The sequence below is a fragment of the Zonotrichia leucophrys genome, chromosome 1 (assembly GCF_028769735.1).
Source record: "Zonotrichia leucophrys gambelii isolate GWCS_2022_RI chromosome 1, RI_Zleu_2.0, whole genome shotgun sequence".
Classification (NCBI taxonomy): Eukaryota; Metazoa; Chordata; class Aves; order Passeriformes; family Passerellidae; genus Zonotrichia; species Zonotrichia leucophrys.
Genome location: NC_088169.1, coordinates 103573813 through 103596236, shown reverse-complemented (window position 1 = coordinate 103596236; position 22424 = coordinate 103573813). Strand labels below are relative to the sequence as shown.

Genomic DNA, 22424 nt, shown 5'->3' with positions numbered 1-22424 from the left:
TGTTGAGTGCTTTCTGTGAAATTTCTATTGAAATTTCAGTTAAACAGCAGCAAAATGTTGCAACCAATTTCTTTTATGTTTTGTGGTGTCTGTTTCCTGGGTTGCTGTTCTGTTTTCCTAAATGAAGTATTATCGTAGTTAATTGCTAATTTTAAAGACAGCAGTAATGCTTCAATAGCTAAAAAAGTTGATGAAGCAATTTATTAGGCATCTAAATTGCTTTCCAAAGTCAAGTAAGATCTATCTTCTATCAGGTCTAATGCATTTTTAAAACTTCTCTCTATCCTGTAGTTTAAAGGTACTGAATCTCTAAATAAACATTCAAATATTATTTGGTAAAAAAAGTATATTTTTCATACCCAAACACACACAGGTATCTTGAATATAATTTTTAGACATCTAGAATCTAATTTTCAAGATCATAAGGAATAATGAATGAAGTAACTTTCAACTAGCTGCCAAATAAAGTCAGTTTTAGACTTTGAATATTACAGGAATGGATACTTAACAGTAGGACTTGTATTTTCCAACATTAAGTTTCAGTGGCAGATCAAACTCTTAAGTTTGGTGGTTCCTTTTTGATTCCATAGATTTTGAAAGACCACACATGTATTGAAGAAAATCCTCAAATGAAATAAAACCTTTCTTTGCTGTAATGGAGTACTTTATGTGAAAGAAATGTTTGTGACATTTATCCAAAGATCAAAAGCTTTATGATGTGGCTTGCACTCGAACTAGTTATTTTTATGACAACAGGGAAACAGCATAATTAGAAATTCAATCTTCTTGTTTGCGTTTTAAATATTTATTATGTAATTTCCAAGGAGGTTTCTCATTAATGTTAAAATACTTATTTGCATCATCTAAAGATGTGGCCTCTTATTCACAATAGTTTTATAGGAAAAATATCCTTCAAATGCTGTCCTTGTTCTCCTTGGCAGGACTAAGCTGCCTGAGGTCAGTCAGTGAGGGTACTCCGATGAGTAGGGCTCCATCTGTTGTTTTTAATTCATGATACTAAAATTGCAAACTTGGTTCCTTTTGGTGAACTATCTTATACAGACACTACCTCTATGGTACTTTACAAACATTAAATAAAACTACTTTTTTTTTTTTTCTTAGCTATAGCATGCCTGTACACAACAGTTGTAGCTTAGCATAAGCTTTTTGGTGTATTCGGATGTGATAGACTATTCCTATTTTCTCAGAGATAATTCAGATTTGATTAACTTGTTAAATCAGTTTGTTTCTTTTTTCTGTTTCTCATGAGAGGTTTTCTCTGAGCTATTGTTTCTTCAGATTTTTAACTGGATTTTTGTGCCCATTCCTTACTGTGACAGGGAACAAGTAATTTAATTTATTTTCCTGTCCCCTAATGTTCATGATGTTTCCTCTTAGAACCAAAAGATGATAGGACTTTCATTTGAGAGCATCTTTGGGGCCCATCTCTTCCAATCTCCTCTTTACAGTAAGAGTGACACATTACATTACAAACATTCCTCTGGATCATGGCCTTGAGTTGTCCAATGACATTCATCCTGAAAAGAGTTTGTCTCTGATATATTTTTAATTCTGCTTAAATAAGTTGTAGGCAGTTAATAGCTTGGTACTCTGCCTTCTATTTCCCAAAATAAACAAGCCAGTTTCTGACATAATTTTTTTCATGAGACATTTTCTCTAAGATCTTAGCCATTTTCTGGACATTTCCAGATTTTACCTCTTGAACCAGGGGCCCAAAATTTGACACAAAGCTACAAAGTTATGCCCTCCTCAGTATTGACTAGAAAATTGGATAAGAATTCAAAGTACCTGCCCAGATGCCGCCACAAATAATTATTTTGCTGTTAAATATATTTAAAATAAATTAGAAAATTATCTTTTATATAATTTAATTTTTTTTTCTAAATTACTTCTTTTTATGCCATAAATTTACAACTAAATTAAATTTTATTCTAGCTAATGATCACATACTTTCAGCGAGCTCTAAATCAATTGATATAATGAGGGAAAACCTTTAAAATGAGGGAAAGCCTTTAAGTCTTTAGAATTTCACCTCTAATCGTTTCAGCTTCTAATCTAAAGTTCTAAATGAACTCAGATGTGAAAGAGAATTTTTTTTTGTTTGACCAAAGTATCTAATCTAAGTTTGGAGGTAATTCTTGCTATGAGCTGAAGACTGGGTAATATAACGTTTAGAGGTCACCTCCATCCTAAATAATTCTATGATTTTATGTCAGTTTTTCAGAGATATAAAAAAAATGTCAAACTTCATAGTTCAATTAACCCATCCCAAATTTAGCCTGGGAGTTGATTTAAATGACCAGCTATGTGCTGAATAATAATAGTTACCTGTAAGCTAATTGAATCTTTTCTGTGAATAGATTATCCTTTCTTTAATATAATTTAATATAACTACCTTTTTAATGTATTGCTAAGGCTGCTGGAAAAGTTCTTGAAAAATTAAACATGCTTCATGCAGTGCTAAGCTGTTTGCTGAAAGTGGATTGGGAGCACTCCTAATTATTGAAGTTGTGTGCATAAAAGTCTGTCAGCTTTGCAATGGACTGTGATGTTGGCACCTGTAAACACAAGCACATTCTGCACACACCAGCTCTGATGTCCTCAACAGCCACACTTCTGTAATAATGATGCCTAAGCCCTTTTTAATCAGACATTTATTCAGCCAAATTTCATATTTCTTCAGGTTTTGACCATTCAGAGTAATACTTTGTGCTGAAGGAATATTTTTCTAAAATATTTTCAATTTTATTGAATGTTAAATATCTTTCTGTTCTTGGGCATTTTTAGCATTATTCATGTGATTTATGAGTTCCTAAAATTTGTTTAAATGGGTTTTCAGCAGGGAATATAACAAGAATAAACACATCACTGACTTAACATTATTCTATTTTAAACTATGAAAGATTAAAAATTCATGCAACAATAATTTTATGTTTGAGTTGCTTAGAAATATGGTAATATTTTAAAAAGGTTTTTATGAAAGATAAAATATATTTATACAACTAATTCTATTTCAATATGTTTTTGAATAAGATTGTCTAAATTATGCACTCTATTTTTTTAATTGCTTTATTTGTAAGTTCCAGACGCAGGAAGTAAAGGAAAAGAAAGGCAGTAAAGAGGACATTTATCAAAATGTGTAATTCTATGCTTACCCCTCACTTCTAAACAAAATTTTTGTAAAGACATAGCTGACGTGGGTAATATTTCTGGTTTTAGGATCACCCCAAGCTGATAATATTTTTGAGTTTGGATTAGTAATAATGGAAAACTTAAGTGCTGGATTGTGGACCCTTGAATTTCAAAATGCAGGTTCAAGTTTTTCAAGGATGCAATAGAAAGAAGAGAAAATAAAAAACATGTCTCAAAGTAAACTTCACTGGGTGAAAAAATGAGTCCATAAATTCATACTCCAGCCAATTTGGAATGTCTCAAGAACTACCCACCTTTTAAAAGGACCATGTAGACAAAGTGACTATTTCCAAAAGGAATTCTGCACATTCATAGAGCTGAATTTAGACACTGCTTAGATGTCTGGCAGCAGGAAATCCTTGTAGCTGTTTCTCCATGCCCTGATGATGTCTCTCCTCAACAGCCACTAGTTCATTTTCTTCAGATGTCAAACAGCCATCCTTGGGTCGCATTTCCATAACCTCTGTGAACTCCTACAATTAAAAATGTGAGCTTGTGTAGTGTTGAAATTGATATTCTGATTTCATTATGCTCTTCCAAGAAATGTAATGAACTGTTACATTTACAGTAAAGACAACTCCTGACAGAGACTGTAACCTTTGAGGCATTTTTTTTTAGAAAATTCCTTTCTCAGAAACAAGTAATTTTTGCATGTGTCATCTTTTTTACAGGAAAAAAGACAAACCTGCAAGGTAGGCCAATAGAGTTGTTTGTTTCACAATTCTTTCAATCAGAGTTAAAGTCCTCTCTTTTTAGCTACAGAGACATTGATTAGTCAGTGTTTTATTCAAAATGCCATGGCCTAAATACTGCTCTTTCTGTGCTGAATCTAGGTTACATATTTTTCTGATTTAACTTGTTACCTATATGTACATTTCATAGAGACTACTGTATTTTAGCAACAGTTACTCTGCAATTGCAATGGCTCCTGTACCTGGACAACTTCTTCTTGGTTTTTTTCAATCTCACCTAATAACTTCTGAACTCTAAGGCTAATTGTAGAATTTTTCTAGTGAAAACTGAGGAAAAATGAGTCATTGCACCTTTAGTTGCAAAGATCTCTTGTTTTGAAATCAATCAGGATATGTTGATTCCATAATTATACGACATGATTTCTTGCCCTGTCTTTATTACAGTACTATTTTTAAGCAACTCCATTTTCTTTTTTTTTCCCAGAGAAATCCCTTAATATATACATTACATTAAAAACAGATATCACACATTTCCTTTGTAGAATGTGCTTGAAGCAGACATTTTTGTGAGAATGGATTATGTATTGCTTAAGAATGGCTCTTGGCTCCTTTTAAGACACATTTATGCTGTATTACTTCTATTAGTTATTGTTGAATTAGTTATTTTGGGAGGGTTAATATGTTTAGCATTCAACAGAAACTTTGCAGAGAGCTTTTGGCCTGAAGTTTGAGAAGCATGTTCTTTGGATTTACGTTATAAATGCCAAGTAGTTAGATGAATGCTGGCTCAATCCAATACCCCTCTGCATTTTGAAGGACCACTTGGGCTTTTAGCTGATTTTGAAGGAGGAATTTTAGCAGTGATTTTGCTTGTTTGTTTTGGTTTTTTTTTTTTTCTTTTCTTTTCTTTTCTTAGTATCATGTTTTCTGCTACTGGTCCCCGGGCAGCCCATATGTACCTTTCAATTAGGGTGTCCATGTTCAATTACAGTCTTGGCACATTGTCAAACTTGTGCTGAATACCCAGCAACAATGAAAAAATGCATTTTTAAAAAGTTTCTTCCTCAGAAAAACCAAAATGGAAAATAATGGGGAAATATGAGGCACTCTTTTGGCATGATTGCTTCTTTTCAGAAACATTTCTAAGGTTTGTGGCTTTACCTTCAAGTTTGCAGGTTTTGACAAATGTGACCCTTAGGTATTTTTTTTTTTTCTCTGTACTGTGTCTGATTTACTGTTCTATAATAAAAGGCTGCCCAGTGGAGCAAGGAGAAACAAGTTATATTTTCATGTTCTGAAGATCACAGACATACATAGACCAGTGGAGGCAGGAAGGCAGAAGAAAACTCCTGGTCCCAATCCCTTCTCAGAGCAAGGGATTGCTCAGCAACAGATTCCTGAGGGCTGTGCCCAGCCAGGTTTTTAGAATCTCCAAGGATGGAGAACCAACAGCCTCTGTAGGCAACCAGCTCCTGTGCTTGACCACCAAGTAAAAAAGCGTTTTACTATGTTTAGAGAGATTCCTGTATATTGTTACTGCGTTCTACCACTTGTCTTTTGGAAATTATATGAAATCCAATTTAAACTAGATTAAAAAAAGAAAACAGAATAAAACAAAAACGACCAAAAAACCCAGACCCAAAACAAAACACCATAGAACATTTAGGTTGGAAAAGACCTGTAAGATCATGGAGTCCAACCACTTTACCTGAAGACTGCCAAGCCCATCACTAAGCCATGTCCCTTATCTCTGCAGCTCCACATCTTTTCAATACCTCCAGGGATGGTGACCCCACTGTTTCCCTGTGCAGTGTTTTTCTGTGCTTAACAACCCTTTCAGTGAGGAATTTTTTTTTTTTTTTACTGTCTAATCAAAACCTCCCATGGTGCAACTTGAGGCCCTTGCCTCTTTTCTTACAGCTTTTTGCTTGGGAAAAGAAATTTATTATTAAAAAAATAATAAACTCTACCCACAATGCACATGCCCAACCTCCCACTTATTCTACATATCTAGGTTACTATTGATAAAAAACTGTTATTTTGAAGATTCAGGTCCTTATTTTTCAGGTGTATCTTTATTGAGGCACTTGGTTTTGATAAGATTAACCTTGTGTGTAGGAAATATTTTGAAATTAGGAATTCCCCAACTTAATAATTTTCAGTTTGGAAGCATGTTCCCTAATATTCATTTGCTCATCAAATATTTTTTTCTTTCTGTTTATTGCTTCAAAAAAATCAGGTTGAGCAGATTTTGTTAAGGTGACGTTCATCTTTGATAAACAGAATTCTATAGTACTTTAATCATCACATTCTACATAATTTTTTTCTCCACATATGTATCTATATGTGTATGAGACCAATACATGATAAAGGCTCCCCAGTATGTTCCTCTACAGTTAAAATATCTTAATATTCTGTTAATAAATGAATTTTAAACTTCACTGTTCTTCCCATGCGTAATAAAAAGCTCTACTGAATTTAGCTAGAATAATTTAAATAGAATTAAAGATATGCATCATGTCATGCCTAACACTTTATAGCTAAACTCCTCCAATGTTTATTGTGCCTTTCACTTGCACAGATTCTAAGTGAATAAATCATATTGATTTTTTTCATTTCTCTGTCTATTAATCTTGATTTTTTATAAGTTTGTAAGCCATGACAAGGAATATTAAATATTCATAAATATTCTTTAGGTATTTTTAAAAATATATCTAAATATATTTGGGCTTGTAAATCTATATATAAAAATTTATCCAATTTTACCCAATTACCCATCTTTTTAGTTTTGAAGAACTGAGCTCCCATTATCAACCTACCTGAAAATCTCAATAGCACCTAAAATATTTATGTGTTTTTTTCTAAACAGTTTTTAATTGACTTTTGGGGGAACAGTAGTGAGTAACTTCTGTTTGAGGTTAGTCTTTTGAATGGAATTGTAGCAAGCAGACTGATTCATACTTGTTTACTGTCTCTGCTCAGATATTAATGGCTTATCTATTTAACTTCGTCTGTTGCAAGTGTCATAGAAAAGAATGTTTAACAGAGGATTTTCTGACTATGATTCAGTTTTTGTTGCACAAAACTGGATTGTGTTGGTGCTCTTTCATTGTGCATTTCACCCCTGCAACATCTGTTCTGGCCCAGAAGGCAGTTTGAACTTTGTGTGACTTCCAGCTCCTCTCATCAGGGAAAATGACGCTTCAACAGATGTAGGAAATGGATTCATGATGACACAAAGACTGTTTTGTCTCACTAAAAATAAAACACTCTGTAATCTATAAGACAGAAATTGAAGAAGGAATCCATAATAGTTCAAATAAAACTTTAGAACTTTAAATCAGAACTGTATTTTCTACTGACAAATCCAAATAAAGGCTAATGTGATAAAATGGAAAGTTCATTTATACTGAACTACTTAATTAATTGTGAAACTTTCTGCCAAGCAATTATGAGTGTAACATCTCTCAGTACTGTCATACCATGGAGAAGTGATGCTTTATGATTTATTAGTAGGCAGCCCACTAGAAAAATGAAAATAACCAAACTCTTTAGGGTTTAAATTTATGTTTGTGATCTTTGCAGGTTCAGTTTGTCTTTCATATGATTTTACAAAACTTGCAGACAAGTATTAACTGGCCTAATAGATCCTTCTTCCATTCAATGGAATTGGATGGAAGAAGGATCTATTAGGCCAGTTAATCCACCCTTATTCATAAGAAAAAACTAGGACTACATTGTTTACAGGATATTGGGATATTAGGAAAGGATGAATAAGAAATTTTTGTAGTTTATATTAAACTGCAAAAGATGTAAAAGAACCCCAGAAAGTACATTTAAATGAATAAATTTAAACATTAAATGAATTGCATTTGAATAGTCTGTTTGGATTAATTTTTCACTATAGGTTCTCACACACATAGAAAAAAATTATTCTTCAGCATTCTCTTTGTTCCCAAGGGATTGCAAATGCATTAGGTGGTTTTAAATGGTACAAGTCTCACAGACTTTACAAGCTCAACAACATCATCATTTCATTTTCAGGACAGGAAAATAGGATTTTTCCCCATAGATAGTTCACAAGAGAGATGTCTCAGTATGTGGTAAAAGTCTATATTTTTTTCCTAAGATTTCATTGTGGGATTGCTGTTTAACGATGATAATTTTAATAGCTATGTCTTGATCTATAATGGTCATCTCTTGTTTAATATTTGACCACATGCCATTCCCTCTTCAAAGGTCTAAAGTGTTGGGGTTTTCTTTGTTTATGTGAAAGAACCAATAGTACCTTAGGTGAATTATGATATCTCCAAACATGGTTTCCATTGGGTCATTCCACCTCTCAAGTGCAAGCAACTTTAAATAGACTTTAATTCAGCTGTATTTTATATTGTTTTTTAATGGAAGTGGTATACTGTTCCCAATTATTTGATTACTCATGAAAATAGCTTAGATCAAACTTTTACTAATAGAAATGTAACTTTATGGCTTGTTTAATGATTTTTTGGATTTGAATTTCTTACTTTGCTGAATAAGTAGTTGAGGAAGTTTAAACTATTCATATTTTTAAAAATAACTCTAACATTTGCCCTAAAAGAAAATTTCCTTGAACAGTCTGATACTTAACAAGTTTATTGTATATTTACTAGTTTATGTTTCCTCATATCAGCTTAGAGGTCCAAAAGGCTCTAAAATACATTATTAATAAAAAAAACCTCACAAAGTATTTTTTCAATAGTGTTTCAAAGTATATTTAAATTATAAATTATTGGAATTTTAAGGGAGAATCAATTTCTTCAAGGGTTGTGTAATTTTCACTCAAATCCCATTCGCTTTTATCGGGCATCAGTGCACTTGAACATAATATTCTTTGAATTCTGCATAATAAAGGTAGAAAGATTAATTGGGTGAGTGGTTGCCCTGGGATTGAATTTGATACCTATTAAAAACATATTAATTTCTTAATGCCAAGGATAATGAAGCCTAGTTTTCTAAGCATATATTAAATAGAAGTTAAATAATTTACTGAAAACAAAACTACATCACTCAACTAAGCTTGCTTACTGAATGAACTCAAAGAACACCAATAGTGAAAGGTGTAGTTTTCGTCAGAGAACCTACACTAAACAGAATTTGGACCTTCCCAAAGAAAACAGTCGTCTCAGCTGAATCTTGCTGTCTGCTTGTTTTTCTTAGAAGCCAGCTCCAAAGATATCCAAATGGGTGTCCGTAACTGTCGCTGCTTCCCTTAGCTCCATGCTGATCCCAAGTTGTGCCTTGTTTTGTCTTCAGACCTGCATCCTTTCCTTTTTACTGCCTTCCCATTTGAGAAGAGAATTTGCAGTCCAACAGGTTTAGGAAGACCCCTCTACAGCTGAGCGATGTCTAATGGTTCAAAAGTAAATTCAAAGTTTTTCAGATGTATTGATGTAGCATGAAACTGTTCATTTATGCTGTATGCAATTTATATTGTGGAATACGATATGTTTTGTTGTTGGTGTCTTTCCAATGCAGACAAAAGGAATTTTTTCAAGTTTTATCAGTGCTGGGGTGAGATTTTTTTTTTTTAAGAAATGGAATTAGCAAGAAGATGTTGGGTGGGTTTATTACTTGAAGCAGAGCTTTAATCAATATTTTTTTCAGATTTTTATTTAAATATCCTCTCCTTTACCTTTTTAGTACCTTGTACACTTTTTATATTTATATATTTAAATATAAATTTGTATAGTATACACTTTGAACGTGTTGTAATATATTGCTAAGGGACAGTAGAAGTACACATGTGAGTGACTTATTGCTGCAATTTTTGTTATTTCTCAGTGATGGCACCTCACTTCTGCTGCATCTGCACAGACACCCGTGGCAGATTTGTGATGTTCTGAAACCCGAGGGCTACTGCTGCTAATGGGACTGAAATCAATTAGTCTACTAAATATTAGTCCTTATGAATGCAGTCATCTGTCTCCATGTTTAGCAGTACAAATGGACCTCTCATTACTGTTCTTACTTATCTTCCTTGGTGATTTTTAAAACCATTAAGGAATAATTCAGCAGAATCCTCTTAGTGCATTACAAATGATAATAATTCCTTTATAATGACTGATCAAAAGGGAAGGGATTGGTTGTATCACCTAGTTCCAGTAGTGCTCTTTTATTTTGCTGTGAAATTGGACATGTACCAAAGACTGAGGGAAGCCCCGAACGAATTCACTTTTTCCCAGAACAGCTGTACTATACTGGCATTACACTCCCCAGACTTTTGCTTGAATAGATCTTTTACATCTTTTCTTTATTCCTCTTTTTTTTTTTTTTCTGAATAGGTAGTTAGGTGATATTCTTGGAAACATGGGAAGAGAAAGTACTTTTTCTATCTATCAAGATCTATCAAGGAGGTACTATTTATTTCTGGGCTTAGTTTAACATAGGTAGCACTTCTACTAAATATTTACAATATCTCCACTGATCTGATAAAATAAGCATTCAGCTGTGTAATTAAAGAGATTCACAACAGCCTGATGCAAAGAACTCCATTTTTTATCAATCCATTAGTTAGAGTACAGTAATAATTTGAGTTGTGACTACATTTCTGCCATCTTCATCACAGCTTATACTATCTGCAGCCCTTGAGACAGATTCAGAATACAGTGACATTTTCTGAATGTGTTGTCTCCTTGCAATATTTTGCTTTCATTAAGTAACAAATGAGTATTCTCCTAGCTGCATTTGCCTGACTACTAAAAAGCAGAGATTTCTAGATTAATAACTTGAGCAATATTTTTACTTCTAGGTTGCAAGAAGCAATATTTTTTAATTACATCAAGCAGAGCTAGGAAAATGGCGAGGCTGGGAAAATGGGACAGATGGTTTTATATTTTTCTATTTTGTGAATATTAAAGTACTATATGTATTAAAGTACCATATGTAGAAAAAAAATATTTCCTTTTGGTTTCAGAGATGTAGCTAGAATCTCCACAGAGTTTATGTAGTTACACTCATGCTAAGAAATTTAATTGAATTTGAGACCTCTGCCAAAGCTGTGTTGCAATCTCAAATATCTATTTAATTTTTGAAGGGAAAATATTCTCTTGCTTTTACACCTCTCATCATGCCACCTCTTACTTTCTACCTGACATGCATTACCTAATCTATTGCATTTGTATAGTTTGACATCAGTTGTTGGAATTAAGAAATGCAATTATCCTTGAAGCAACCCTGCTGAAATATATTTTTCATATATATTTCACTGCTAACATATATATTTCTGGAGCAAATGTACAAGACTGCTATTTAAAAGAATATGGTATCAGAAAAATTGTGACGTAGAATGTGACGTGGAATAAATATCCAAGCTCTTCAAGTTCCCCCCATGGCTTTATTGATTAGTACCTTGGTTTCCACCAGCCATTATAGGTCTTGAGGCTGTAGTAAAGCTTTACCTGACAGGTAAATAAAGAAATGAGGCTTGGAGTAGCCTCCTGGATGATTGATTACTCCTTGATTCTTATTACAACAAAATTTAAACTTTGTGTTGAACTCGTTTCCTTTCTTACGCATCAGTTCTGCTTCTGCTTTTGGTACCATGGGTGTAAAGACCAGAGATGAGAACAAGCCAGCTCTTCCTCTGTCAGGGCTCTGTGTGTCCTAAAGGAGCCTTCACTGTGCTCCTCACTGTTGCACTGGAAATTCCACTACTCCTTCCTCTATAGTCATAGATTCAACATTTTTACATTCCCTTTCAGCTTCTTTCTGGACTAGGCAGTCCTGCCCTCTTCCTGATTGTCTTTATGGGCTGAGAATTTTTGATTTTAGCAGAGTGCACACAGATATTTACCTTTGCCTGAGGCGGGATATTTTCTTTATGGCTTTTTACTGTTTTGTTTTTTTTTGTTGTTTGTTTTTTTTTTTTTTTTCTTAGCTCTTCTCTTATGTTAAGAGGATATAAAATATTAATATTCACTAAAAAAAATCAATTATGATGATCTTCTTAGGAAAAGCACTCACAATTCAGGAAATCTCATGAAAAATGTTATGTGCTTTACAGATATCTGATGTTTAATTTTTCTGTTTGTTTGTGGGGAATTTTTGTGGAAAATACCCAGTTCTGTTAAGTTTAGGTTGGGAAACTGATACTGATGTAATCTTCAGTTTTCTTTGCCTTTTTTTGTGTAGCTTTTGATATGACTATTGGAACAAAAAATTCGCATCTAATTCTTGCTTATTAATCCTAATTACATAAAAGTTAATAGCAAATCTATTTTACTGCAATTTTCTCTTAATATTAAGTAAATGTGTATGGATAGTACTTTGATGATAGTTTTTCTGTGCTCAGCTTTTCTTGAATTTTTCCTATAAACAGAACTGAATAGCTGTGGGTTTTAGCAAGTTTTGAAGTTATATTCGTGGGTAAAATTTTTCACATAAAAAACCCATAGAGACTTATGGAAAACACCTTTCTACCTCTTTCCCAGACTCCAGACACCAGTCCCTCCTATTCCTGGCCTTCACTCCCCTTATTACCATCACCCATGCAGGTAACAATCCATTCAGTGAGGTGATGGATAACACAGGGAGCTGGACTGAGGACACAGTGATTCCTTTCTGTCATTCCTTCCTTTTCACTCTTTTCTTCCACAGCTCCTTCTGCCTAACTCATTTCCTCCTTTTTATTGTGCGTTATCCACAGTCCTTTCAGGATGTGTTTGCTCTCTCATGGGCTCGTGCGTTGGCCAGAGCCCTGGAGTGTTGCCAATTGTGCCATGGAGCACCTCTTATCGCTTTGGCCCTCTTGTCTCTCTCTCTGGTGTTCTAAGAGGTGCTCCAAACTCCTTCAGCCCTCTCAGTTGTGTCCTGCAGTGGCTCCATCATGACCCGGCTGGAACTGCCTGTATCTGTCACAGCACAACCTCTGAACTCCCTCCCCTGCAACCAGCCCCACTAACAAAACCCTGCTTTTTATATCCAATACACTCAAATATGAGAATATTGTGGGAGGGAAAGCCAAAAGCCTTGGCTGAGTCAAGGTAATTTCCACCCACTGTTCTTCTCTTGTACACAAAATTTATAATTTTACCCTAGTAGATGGTGGAGTTAGTCAGGCATGATTTACCCTTGTTCAGTGTGTTAGAAATCACTTTTTTCTCATTTAATTTCTAGTTTTATGTTCATGTATATTTCTATCAAATTTTCTTTTTTTTTCCCTCTTCTGTAATTTTGTCCTCAGGTTTGGGACATAAGGCTGTCAACGTGTAGCATCCTTATTTAGATTGTTTTCTCTATCTCAATATCTACTTTTGCTCTAAACATAAAAATGTCTAGTTATAATTTCATATTTGTAGAACAGGTTCAATATACAGAATGAAAGTAATAAAAAACCTGACAATATAAGATTTAAACTGATAAACTCCCAAATATAATTTACAATCTACTTTATATTTTTCAGCTTTACTTCAAGTAACAATTTCACTTAGCAAAGTTGAGCTCAGTGTGGGTGAATCCAAGTTCTTCACATGCACAGGTATGTATTAATTTTATTTGTAGGTATGTAATTTGTGTTAAATTTTCAAATTTTACTATATTAGTAGTAAGTAGTTGTTTCACAATATTAAATTAATATATTGTTGTACATTCCCATTGACTTGTGAGAACTGTGACAAATACTAGGACTTCACTGGCTTCACATTTCCAGCCTAGGATTTCTTCATTTCACACACTGAATCAATTTGAATTCTCTGTATCAGTACAAGTAGTTTATATCTGTTAGGATGTTTTTGTAGTTCAAAAATTGTCACTTATTTAAACTAAAGAATTAAATCCTCTCCAACTTAATGAGACATCCAAGGAGATTTTTTTTCTGGTGAGGCAGTAATCAGTCAGGAGAATGAGAATTTGCATTTTTAGCTGATTGATATGGATCCTTGATGGTGCTGAGTTGAGATATTCCATTGGCAGTGACACATGGCCTGACTACACTGTCAATATGATTACCAGGTGACCTGACCTGTTAATACAGTCACTGTCAGCCTGTTTTTTTCCTATAAGACTTTATACTTTTTTGTGGTTTTTTCCCTCTCTTGAGATCCTTTAGCTGCTATTTACCCTGTCTCAAAGATTGTACATCTGCCTGCAGTTTTGTCCTGCCTTTCTTACAACTGACATAATTTAGCAATTAGCTGACATTGCAGAATCACAGAATCACTTAGTGGAAAAGACCTCCAAGACTCTCAAGTCTATGTTTTGACGGATCACCACCTTGTCAACTAGAGCACTGCACTGAGTGCCATATCCAGTCATCCCTCAAACACCTCCAGGGTGATTCCACCATCTTCCTGGGTAGCCAGTGCTTGACAACCCTTTCCGTGAAAAAATTCTTCCTGAATTCATTTTCAATTCCTGACACTGCCCAGACTGTGCATTGGGTAGGCATACGCGTTGCACGACGTCCCTTCTAAATGTCTAAATTTGCATCGGTTTTGCTTTTGTTTGCAGCCATTGGTGAGCCTGAGACCATAGATTGGTACAACCCCCAGGGAGAGAAGATTGTTTCCAGTCAGAGGGTGGTTGTTCAGAAGGAAGGCATCCGCTCACGCCTCACCATTTACAACGCAAACATAGAAGATGCTGGCATATACCGGTGCCAAGCAACAGATGCTAAAGGACAAACTCAAGAAGCTACTGTGGTTTTGGAGATTTATCGTAAGTAAAATACCATCAATTGACAAATAAAAGACTCTTTTAAAAGACACTCGCATAGAGAAAGTAAAGCCTCTCAGAATATCATCCCAAGCTCTGAATTTAATCTTCCAAATAATTGCATCTCGTGCATTTTAGTAAGTAGACATTAAGACAAAGATTTTAATTAATTGGAGGGCCACTTATAACTACTGTAGATTGCTTTTCTCCTGTATTTTAGGATGCCATCTTATGAGGGTTCACTGTCTGCCCCTCAAAGAAATTAGAAAATAGGAGGAAAAAAGTAGATCAGTATCATTCGTATTACAAGTGTGTGTACAGTTTACAAACTACAAAATATTACAAATATGTGCATAAATAAAAGTGCAGGAAGTGCAATATATGACTTTAAAAATAGATTTTTTACTGAATTGTTATTTTAATCTCTGTCTTTTGCTATTCTTGGCCTTATGAATGAGTTTTGACATAAGCCATTGAAGCTCAGTGTGATAAGTAACCAAAATGGATTTCAATTGCAAGCAACAATTTGAGGAGTATATTTGAAAAATAAATGCCTTCTATTGTAGTATGACATTCTCTGAGAGATTTGAGTAGCTTTTTTCTCAGTGCTGAATAACTACATTGTATGACATTCTTTAGATCAATCAAATGTACCGAAAAGCTGTGCATTAAACAAGCAGTGAAGATGTGAGGCAGGGTCTTTGTTGGTGAAAGATGGGGCATATGCCAGCAGCCCATCACATGAGTTAGGATCTAAGTTCATTGGAGAACAGTTTTTTTTTAAATGTGAAGGAATTACAATGAGACAAAAAGTACAGAGTAGAGCGGTAAAGCACTGCTTCTGAGAGGTACAGATAGCTCAGATAACAAAAGATATAGATTAAAAAAGAAGATGAAAAAAAGAAAATCTTCTGATTAAACAACCGATAAACGAGTGATACCAGTTAGAAGTGATTACATGGTGGCTTGAAATCTCACAAATCAAAGGATTTTGATTTTTCAGGAATTCATTTGTATGCATAAAACTGTCAGTTACTCCATCAGCAGAATGCTGAGAAAAGTAGAAACCTTTAGAAGCATTTGCATGTGTTAATTTTAATAATTCTGAGGTAAGACAAACCCACAAACCTACACAAGTAATGTTAAGGTTTGTGGGAACAGACATGTAAAATTTCCTTATTTGTATTTGTGATGTTAGAAAAAAAACAGGATTGCTTGTTGGTAGTCTTAGGGCCTGTTTTTTAGGACTCTCAGATGTCTGTGAGAGGTTTTTTCTTTACTTCATACAAATATGTATGAGACATGTAACAATAAAACTGTTCTCCCTCTGCTGTGTGTGGATTATTTGAGCCTGCACGCATATCTACACAAACAAACAGAGATGAAGCTGCATCTCTGGAAAAAGCTCCCCAAATTTTACTCTGAAATGTAATTGGCCATCTTTGACCTGAGAGAACATAGGTTGATTTGTTTATTCTGTGTGCAAGAATTCTTCCAGATTTTTTTTTTCTTTTTGCGTGTTAATCACCTGCATTGTATCTTATATGAGATCAAGGATTAATAGCATCTTGGACTTCTAAACCTACTGGATTTATTCGACACATGTGGAAAATCAAATATAATTTGTTTCTTTGAGATTGGAAGAATTAAAAGCCTCAGCAGACCTAAAACAATCTTGTTAATTCCTAAAAATAATGATAAAATTTCTTATGACTTAATAGTCATAATAGACCCAATAGGTTCTCACCGGCCTTTTAATGTTGTATTTTACTCAGCTGCTGTTTTTTGCAGTGATGCAAATATTCCACTTTTCTCATGAGAATTTTCCAAATTTTAATGTTTTTATGGAAGAATTAATAGAATAAAAACATGAGGTGTTAATTCAATAACAGAATAATGAGGAATAAAACCCACAAGAGAGTAAATAAACTATCAACATGAATATATAAACCTCTAAGATGTAGAATTTAAAAACTGTGTTCTGGAACATTGAAAACAATGAAAATATGTTTATAAAACCTGCAGAATGTATATAAATGAACAACATTTTGCATAATACAAAAGGATTGTACAGTAATTTTTACAGGCGGAGTCCAGGATGATCGGAGTCTTATGTGGGAAAATTATGTTATGGAAATAATTCTGTACTGTCACAATAAGCAGATTTTTAATAGTGGTGTTTATCTTGTTATTGAATATAATTTAATGCTATGTTAAGACTCTTACTGTATTGTGTTTTCTTTTTTTATTTTTTTCCTTTCCAGAAAAGCTCACTTTTCGGGACATAGTGTCTCCACAAGAGTTCAGGCAGGGGGAAGATGCAGAAGTTGTGTGCCGTGTTACGAGTTCACCTGCTCCCATTGTCAGCTGGTTGTATCGCAATGAGGAAGTCACAGCTATTGCTGACAGTTAGTATTTTGGTAACTCTTTCAGTTATACATTCCAATTCATATTAAAACATTATTTTTAAAAAAGGGTTTTTTTAAAGTCCTAGTGGACTTTGTGGTGGATTTTAATGGGGGGTTTTGATTAGCCCGTCAGCCTAAATGTAATTTTACCAGGTTCTGTGATCTGTAGAGAATCTGTGTACAATGGTTTCCCCCATGTGTCTTTTTTCCCAATGGGAATTTTGCCTAGATGTAGCATGAGTTTCCAAATTCCCAAAAGATTTCTGGGAGCTCCCTCACAGGATCTCTTCCTGGTGTGCCTGGTCTGTAGGAGCTGAAAACATTTAAAACACACAGAGATGAACTTCACTGCAGACCAAGCTGTGATACTGACCTTATACAGCCCTGACTTTGGGGTACTTGCCCAGTTGCTCAGAGAATTCCAGGTGGAGAGGTATTTTGCATCATTGTGAGAGTTTGCTCGTTATCCTCTGAGTTACAGGTAACTGGGATATAAGTAATCTGCTGAGGCTGGACTGATAAAGCTTGGCTTAAGATAAATCTCACTTTCCCCACGTGTAAGTTCTAAGTCTCTAGAGAGGCAATTACCTAGGCAAACAGTATTTTTTCTATTTACCCCCCACAAAAACTTTGAATCGTTTTTTTCAGTGCTGTCTCAATAATCATCTTAGCCAAAACAGGACTTTTTTACATTTTCTGGAAATTGAACTAACATTGTCAATTAATCAGTATTTCTAATTTCCCATCAGTTTTTCTCTCTGCATGTAATGAAACTCAGAGTACCAATACATGTTTAAAATTCTTATTCTTTCAAAAATTATTGTTTTTCTTTATTTCAAAAAGAAAATGAAGAGTTTGTTTGGGGCTTTATGAAGTCAAATAAGCAAATGTGGAACAGTTGTTAGGGGGGAAAAAAAGCTTGGTTGATACTGGTGGATTCAGTCTTTGGTTGCTCTCCATTGGGAAAGAAAGTTTTGATTAGGTTTCAATATTTTAGTCAACAGCTCTTCAGTAATGTCCTACTATTAGCCAGTATTTTATTGGACATACTGGCTCAAAGCCTGGTACACATACAGCAACATTTACAAACCATGAGCCAAAAATTCCTCCAGATTGGGTTGAGTGGCACTGGAAAGACATAAGCCCTTCTTGTCAGCCCCACCACTTAACATGTGATATGACTGAAGGGGGAGGTCATGCGATTGACTGTTCTAAATCAGGCGTTTGAAGTTGAGTTGAGGGAATTGAGTCTCAAAAATGCAGTGATGATCTGGAGTAGTGTAATGCCCGGTTACTTCCAGATTCACCAATTCAAATCTGCTTAGCAAAGGGCACAATTTTATCAAGATATCCACGGCACAGTGAACTTCTGGTATACTCTGGGAATATCTACTGCTGTATCCATTTTTCTACAATGAAATTTGAAAAGCTATGCAGCCAACATTTAGTTTTTGTTTCCTGATACTAAATGAACCCTCATTTTTTCACTGTTTTTAAAAATGGAGATCACCTCCAGCCCTTCTGTTCATCTTACACATCGCATGTCTATGGTAAAAAAACCCCCAAAAAACCAACCAAAAGAGGTTTACCAATGCTTAAAGGTTTAAAGAGGGACTGGATCTCCCCATTTCAAAATATTTGGAGGCATGGTTCTGTGTAGGCCATTGTGTAGGAGCAGAACAGGAGAAGATATATTTTGTTTCTGGTAATGTATGAAATGTCATTAATATTCAAGCTGGACTTTTAACAAACCAGACATAATTAGCGTAAATATGTCGATGATGTTAATGTCCTATAAAATTCTATCAGGTGAAGCATGATGTTATTTTTTTTTTTTTTCATTTCTCACTTCATTTTATGGTAGAATTCTTGCTACTAGTAGAAGTCATTTGTTTGATAGTTAAAAATGAAAGTTAAATGCTAAATCTCATCATCCTCCTGTATTGAAAGGTGCAAAATAGAACAAGAACAGCTGAATAACAGGAGTTCATGTTCTTCAAAACCCACATTCAGTGAATTGCAGGAAGTCATTCTCCTCAGAAGAGTGCGTTAATATTGACTAGTTTTGGTGGGTTTACCTTGGTGAGCTCCCAGGCACCCACCCAACCTTTCTCTCACTCACCCCCCTCAAGAGGTTTACCTTGGCTGGATATCAGCTGTCACCAAAGCTACTCAATGACCTTCTCTGAAACTGGACAGGAGGGGGAGAATATAATAAAAGGTTCATGGATCAAGATAAGGACATGCAGAAATCACTTGCCAATTGCCAAAACAGATTTGACTCGAGGAAAATATAATTATGAACATAATCAGAATAGAATAGTGAGAAATAAAAGTCTTAAATTGCACCTTTGTCTCATACCTTCTTTCTTCTTGTGCTAAACATGACTCCAAACACTGTCACCTGGTGCTCCTTCTTCCTCAGGAGAGGACTCTTCATACTCTTCCTCTGCTCCAGCATGGAGACACCTCCATGAACTTCAGCAATCCTTCCAACAGCCTGCAGTTCTTCTGGAGCAACTCCAGTATGGGCATTCCAGTCCTGGCACAAAACCTGCTATGGCACTGGTTCCTCTCTCCATGGGTTCCTCTCTCCATGGGTTCACAGGTCCTGAGAGGGAGCGTGCTCCAGCACAGCTTTCCCACAGGCTCACAGCCTCCTTCAGGCATCCACCTGGTCTGATCCAGGGGCTGCAGGTGGATCTCTGCTCCCTTGTGGACCTGATGGGCTTCAGGGGCACAGCTGCCTCTCTCTGGTGTGCACCATGGCCTGCCGGGCAATGTCTGCTCTGGCACCTCCTCTTCCTCCTTCTTCACTGACCTGGGTGTCTGCAGGGTGGTTCTGCTCAAGTCTTCTCACTCCTCCCCTGGATAGAATTGCTGTTACACATTAATTTTCCCTTTCTTAAATCAGTTATCCCAGAGCTGCTGATGGGCTCAGCCAGGGGCAGGTCCTTTTTAGAGCCTGCTGGCAGTGGCTCCCTAGGACTTGGAGAAACTTCTAGAAGCTTCTCAAAGAAGCCACTTCTGTATCCCCCCCAAAAGTGTTGCAAAAAAAAAAAAAAAAAAAAACCTAAAGACAACAAGATTATGGGAGAAAATGAGACAAAAATTGTGTTGAGATTAAGCCAGGGAGAATGCTCACTGGCATTAGCAAAATGGGTTTGACGGAGGGGAAAATTAATTAAATTTATTGCAAGTTAAATAGTGTTGAATGGTGAAACACAAGACAAAATTAAAGCAATATCTCTGCTCTCCTTTTTCTCAGACTTTACTCTTTCCTTGCTGAGTCCTCTACCTTGCCCACCCCAAGGAATGCAGGGAGATGGGGAATGGGGCCTGTGGTCAATCTGTGACATTTCCAGTGTGGATCCTTTCTCTGGATTGTAGTTCATGATGAATTTGCTGTAGCATAGGATCTTCCATGGATTACAAAGGAAATATCTGTTCCTTGAGGCCAACAGATCAACACGTAAACCCAATAAACCAGTTCAAAGAGAAGGGAGAGGAAAAATTAAGTTCAGGTCCAGTTTACTCCTGAAGATTATAATTTTTGCTGCTGCATGTGCAGAAAAGTGTATACGTGGTTTTCTTTCAGAGCCTGATTTTACAGTGTCCTTCAGCTCCTCAAAATGTCTACTGAATTTCAGTTTATGCTGGCCTTTGCAGAAGATAGAGTGCTTTCTTTTTTGGGGCTATATCTTTGTTGCCATTTCTGTGAAGAAGTGTTAGAAGGTGGTGAAATATATCATTGACCAAGAGTGAATGAAGAAAGGAACATGAGGAGGGAAGGACAAGCAAGCTGAAAATCATTAAACATTGGGCTGTAGAATGGGCGCAAAGACAGATAGTCTAAATGGAGAGGGAAACAGCATTTTGTTGCTTATTTTATTAAAAATTGTTCAATTTAATTTTTGAGTCTTTTTTTTTCCATTTAATCTTTTTTTATTCTGTGTAAATGCTCACGAGTATTCTACTCATTTTGCAATAAATTTTTATTTAACCTACAGTTGATTACTTCTTGGAGTAATAGGAAATTATGGGTGAAAAATCCAGATTGAATTCTAGGAATTTCAATGTGCTTTGGAATGAAGAAACCCCAAACTTCTCAGCCTACATTTTCTTTTTAAATGTACAAATATTTTGTCAATGAGTATTCGGACTGTACAGAGAAAGTACGTAAATATTAATAATTTAAGTTAGTGTTCCTCAAGTTATCTTGATTTATTTGATTTATGCCACTTGATCTCTTATTTTTCTTTCTAGATCGATTTGCGATATTAGCAAACAATAATCTCCAAATTCTCAAGATCAATAAAAGTGATGAAGGAGTTTACAGATGTGAAGGAAGAGTGGAAGCAAGAGGAGAAATTGACTTTCGGGACATAATTGTTATTGTGAACGGTAAGGAGTAAAGTTGACGAATTGACTTCTTGCTTTATTTGATTATTATGGCCTATTTCAACATGTATCAAATTCTAAAAAACCTTTATGAAACTGGTTAATATAATTGTCACACCTGTTTATTATTGGTTTCCTATAAATGTAATTCCTTAGTATTAAAAAAAAAACAACCTACTGTAGTGTGTAAATAGAATTCATTACATTTCATAATATCAGTAAATATAAACATGTAAAGCATATTTATGGTAATAATAATGGATCATTAATATTCATCATTTACAGAACAATAATTATTTCAAGAATTGAATTTCAGATTGTAGTAGTTCAGTTCAGTCTTTTTTTCAGTGTTTTTGTCATTTACTCTTAAAAAACACACTTGATTTTTCATAGTTATTCGCTTTCACTGTGTAATATACTTTGTGAGCTGTCCCAAAAGCCACAGATACATTTTATTAACAGCATTACTTACAGATTTTTTCAAATTTTATTTTTGTGAGGAATAAAATATGTGAGGAGTTGCCTGAAAATTTGCATTATACATTTTATTAGTTTATAATAGACCTCTAAGAGGGAAAATCAATGAATTGAGACAAGAGGGAGCATTTAACTCAACCTCTCTTAAACTCTGCACTGACCTGGTGAAAGATAACTATCTCTTCATATATTGCCTGGAAAGGACACCGTTCATAAAGGGCATTTTTTATCTCTGCAGTCTGTTTAATGTCAGATTTCCAGTGAAATCTTCCTCAGTGTGTCTTAGGTTCAGAGCTTTAAATGCTGTGCCCTTGACTGGTCCTTCCCAGCAAACCCCAGTAAACACAAATCATTATGTGAGGTGAAGGCGCAGCCAGTTTCAGCAGGAGGAGCAGATTCTGCCGCAGATATTTCTTAGTCAGGCAGCAACATCTGAGGCAGAATTTTCTAGATTGTTGTGGGTGGTACATTCTGGTGCTGCATTACCACAATTCCTGGTTATGTAGGATTCCAACAGTGCACCTGGTAGCATTTAAAATGCCAA

General features: G+C 35.1%; 1 protein-coding gene across 2 annotated transcripts in view; it reads left to right on the top strand.

The window, feature by feature from the left end:
* The window catches only part of NCAM2 (neural cell adhesion molecule 2), a 273183-nt gene that overhangs the window by 125644 nt on the left and 125115 nt on the right, over positions 1-22424 (top strand). For both annotated transcript variants that reach the window (XM_064726512.1, XM_064726521.1), the window contains exons 2-5: positions 13345-13419; positions 14391-14597; positions 16859-17002; positions 21269-21406. In XM_064726512.1, coding sequence (XP_064582582.1) covers positions 13345-13419; positions 14391-14597; positions 16859-17002; positions 21269-21406 — 564 coding nt within the window. The remainder of the gene's footprint in view (positions 1-13344; positions 13420-14390; positions 14598-16858; positions 17003-21268; positions 21407-22424) is intronic.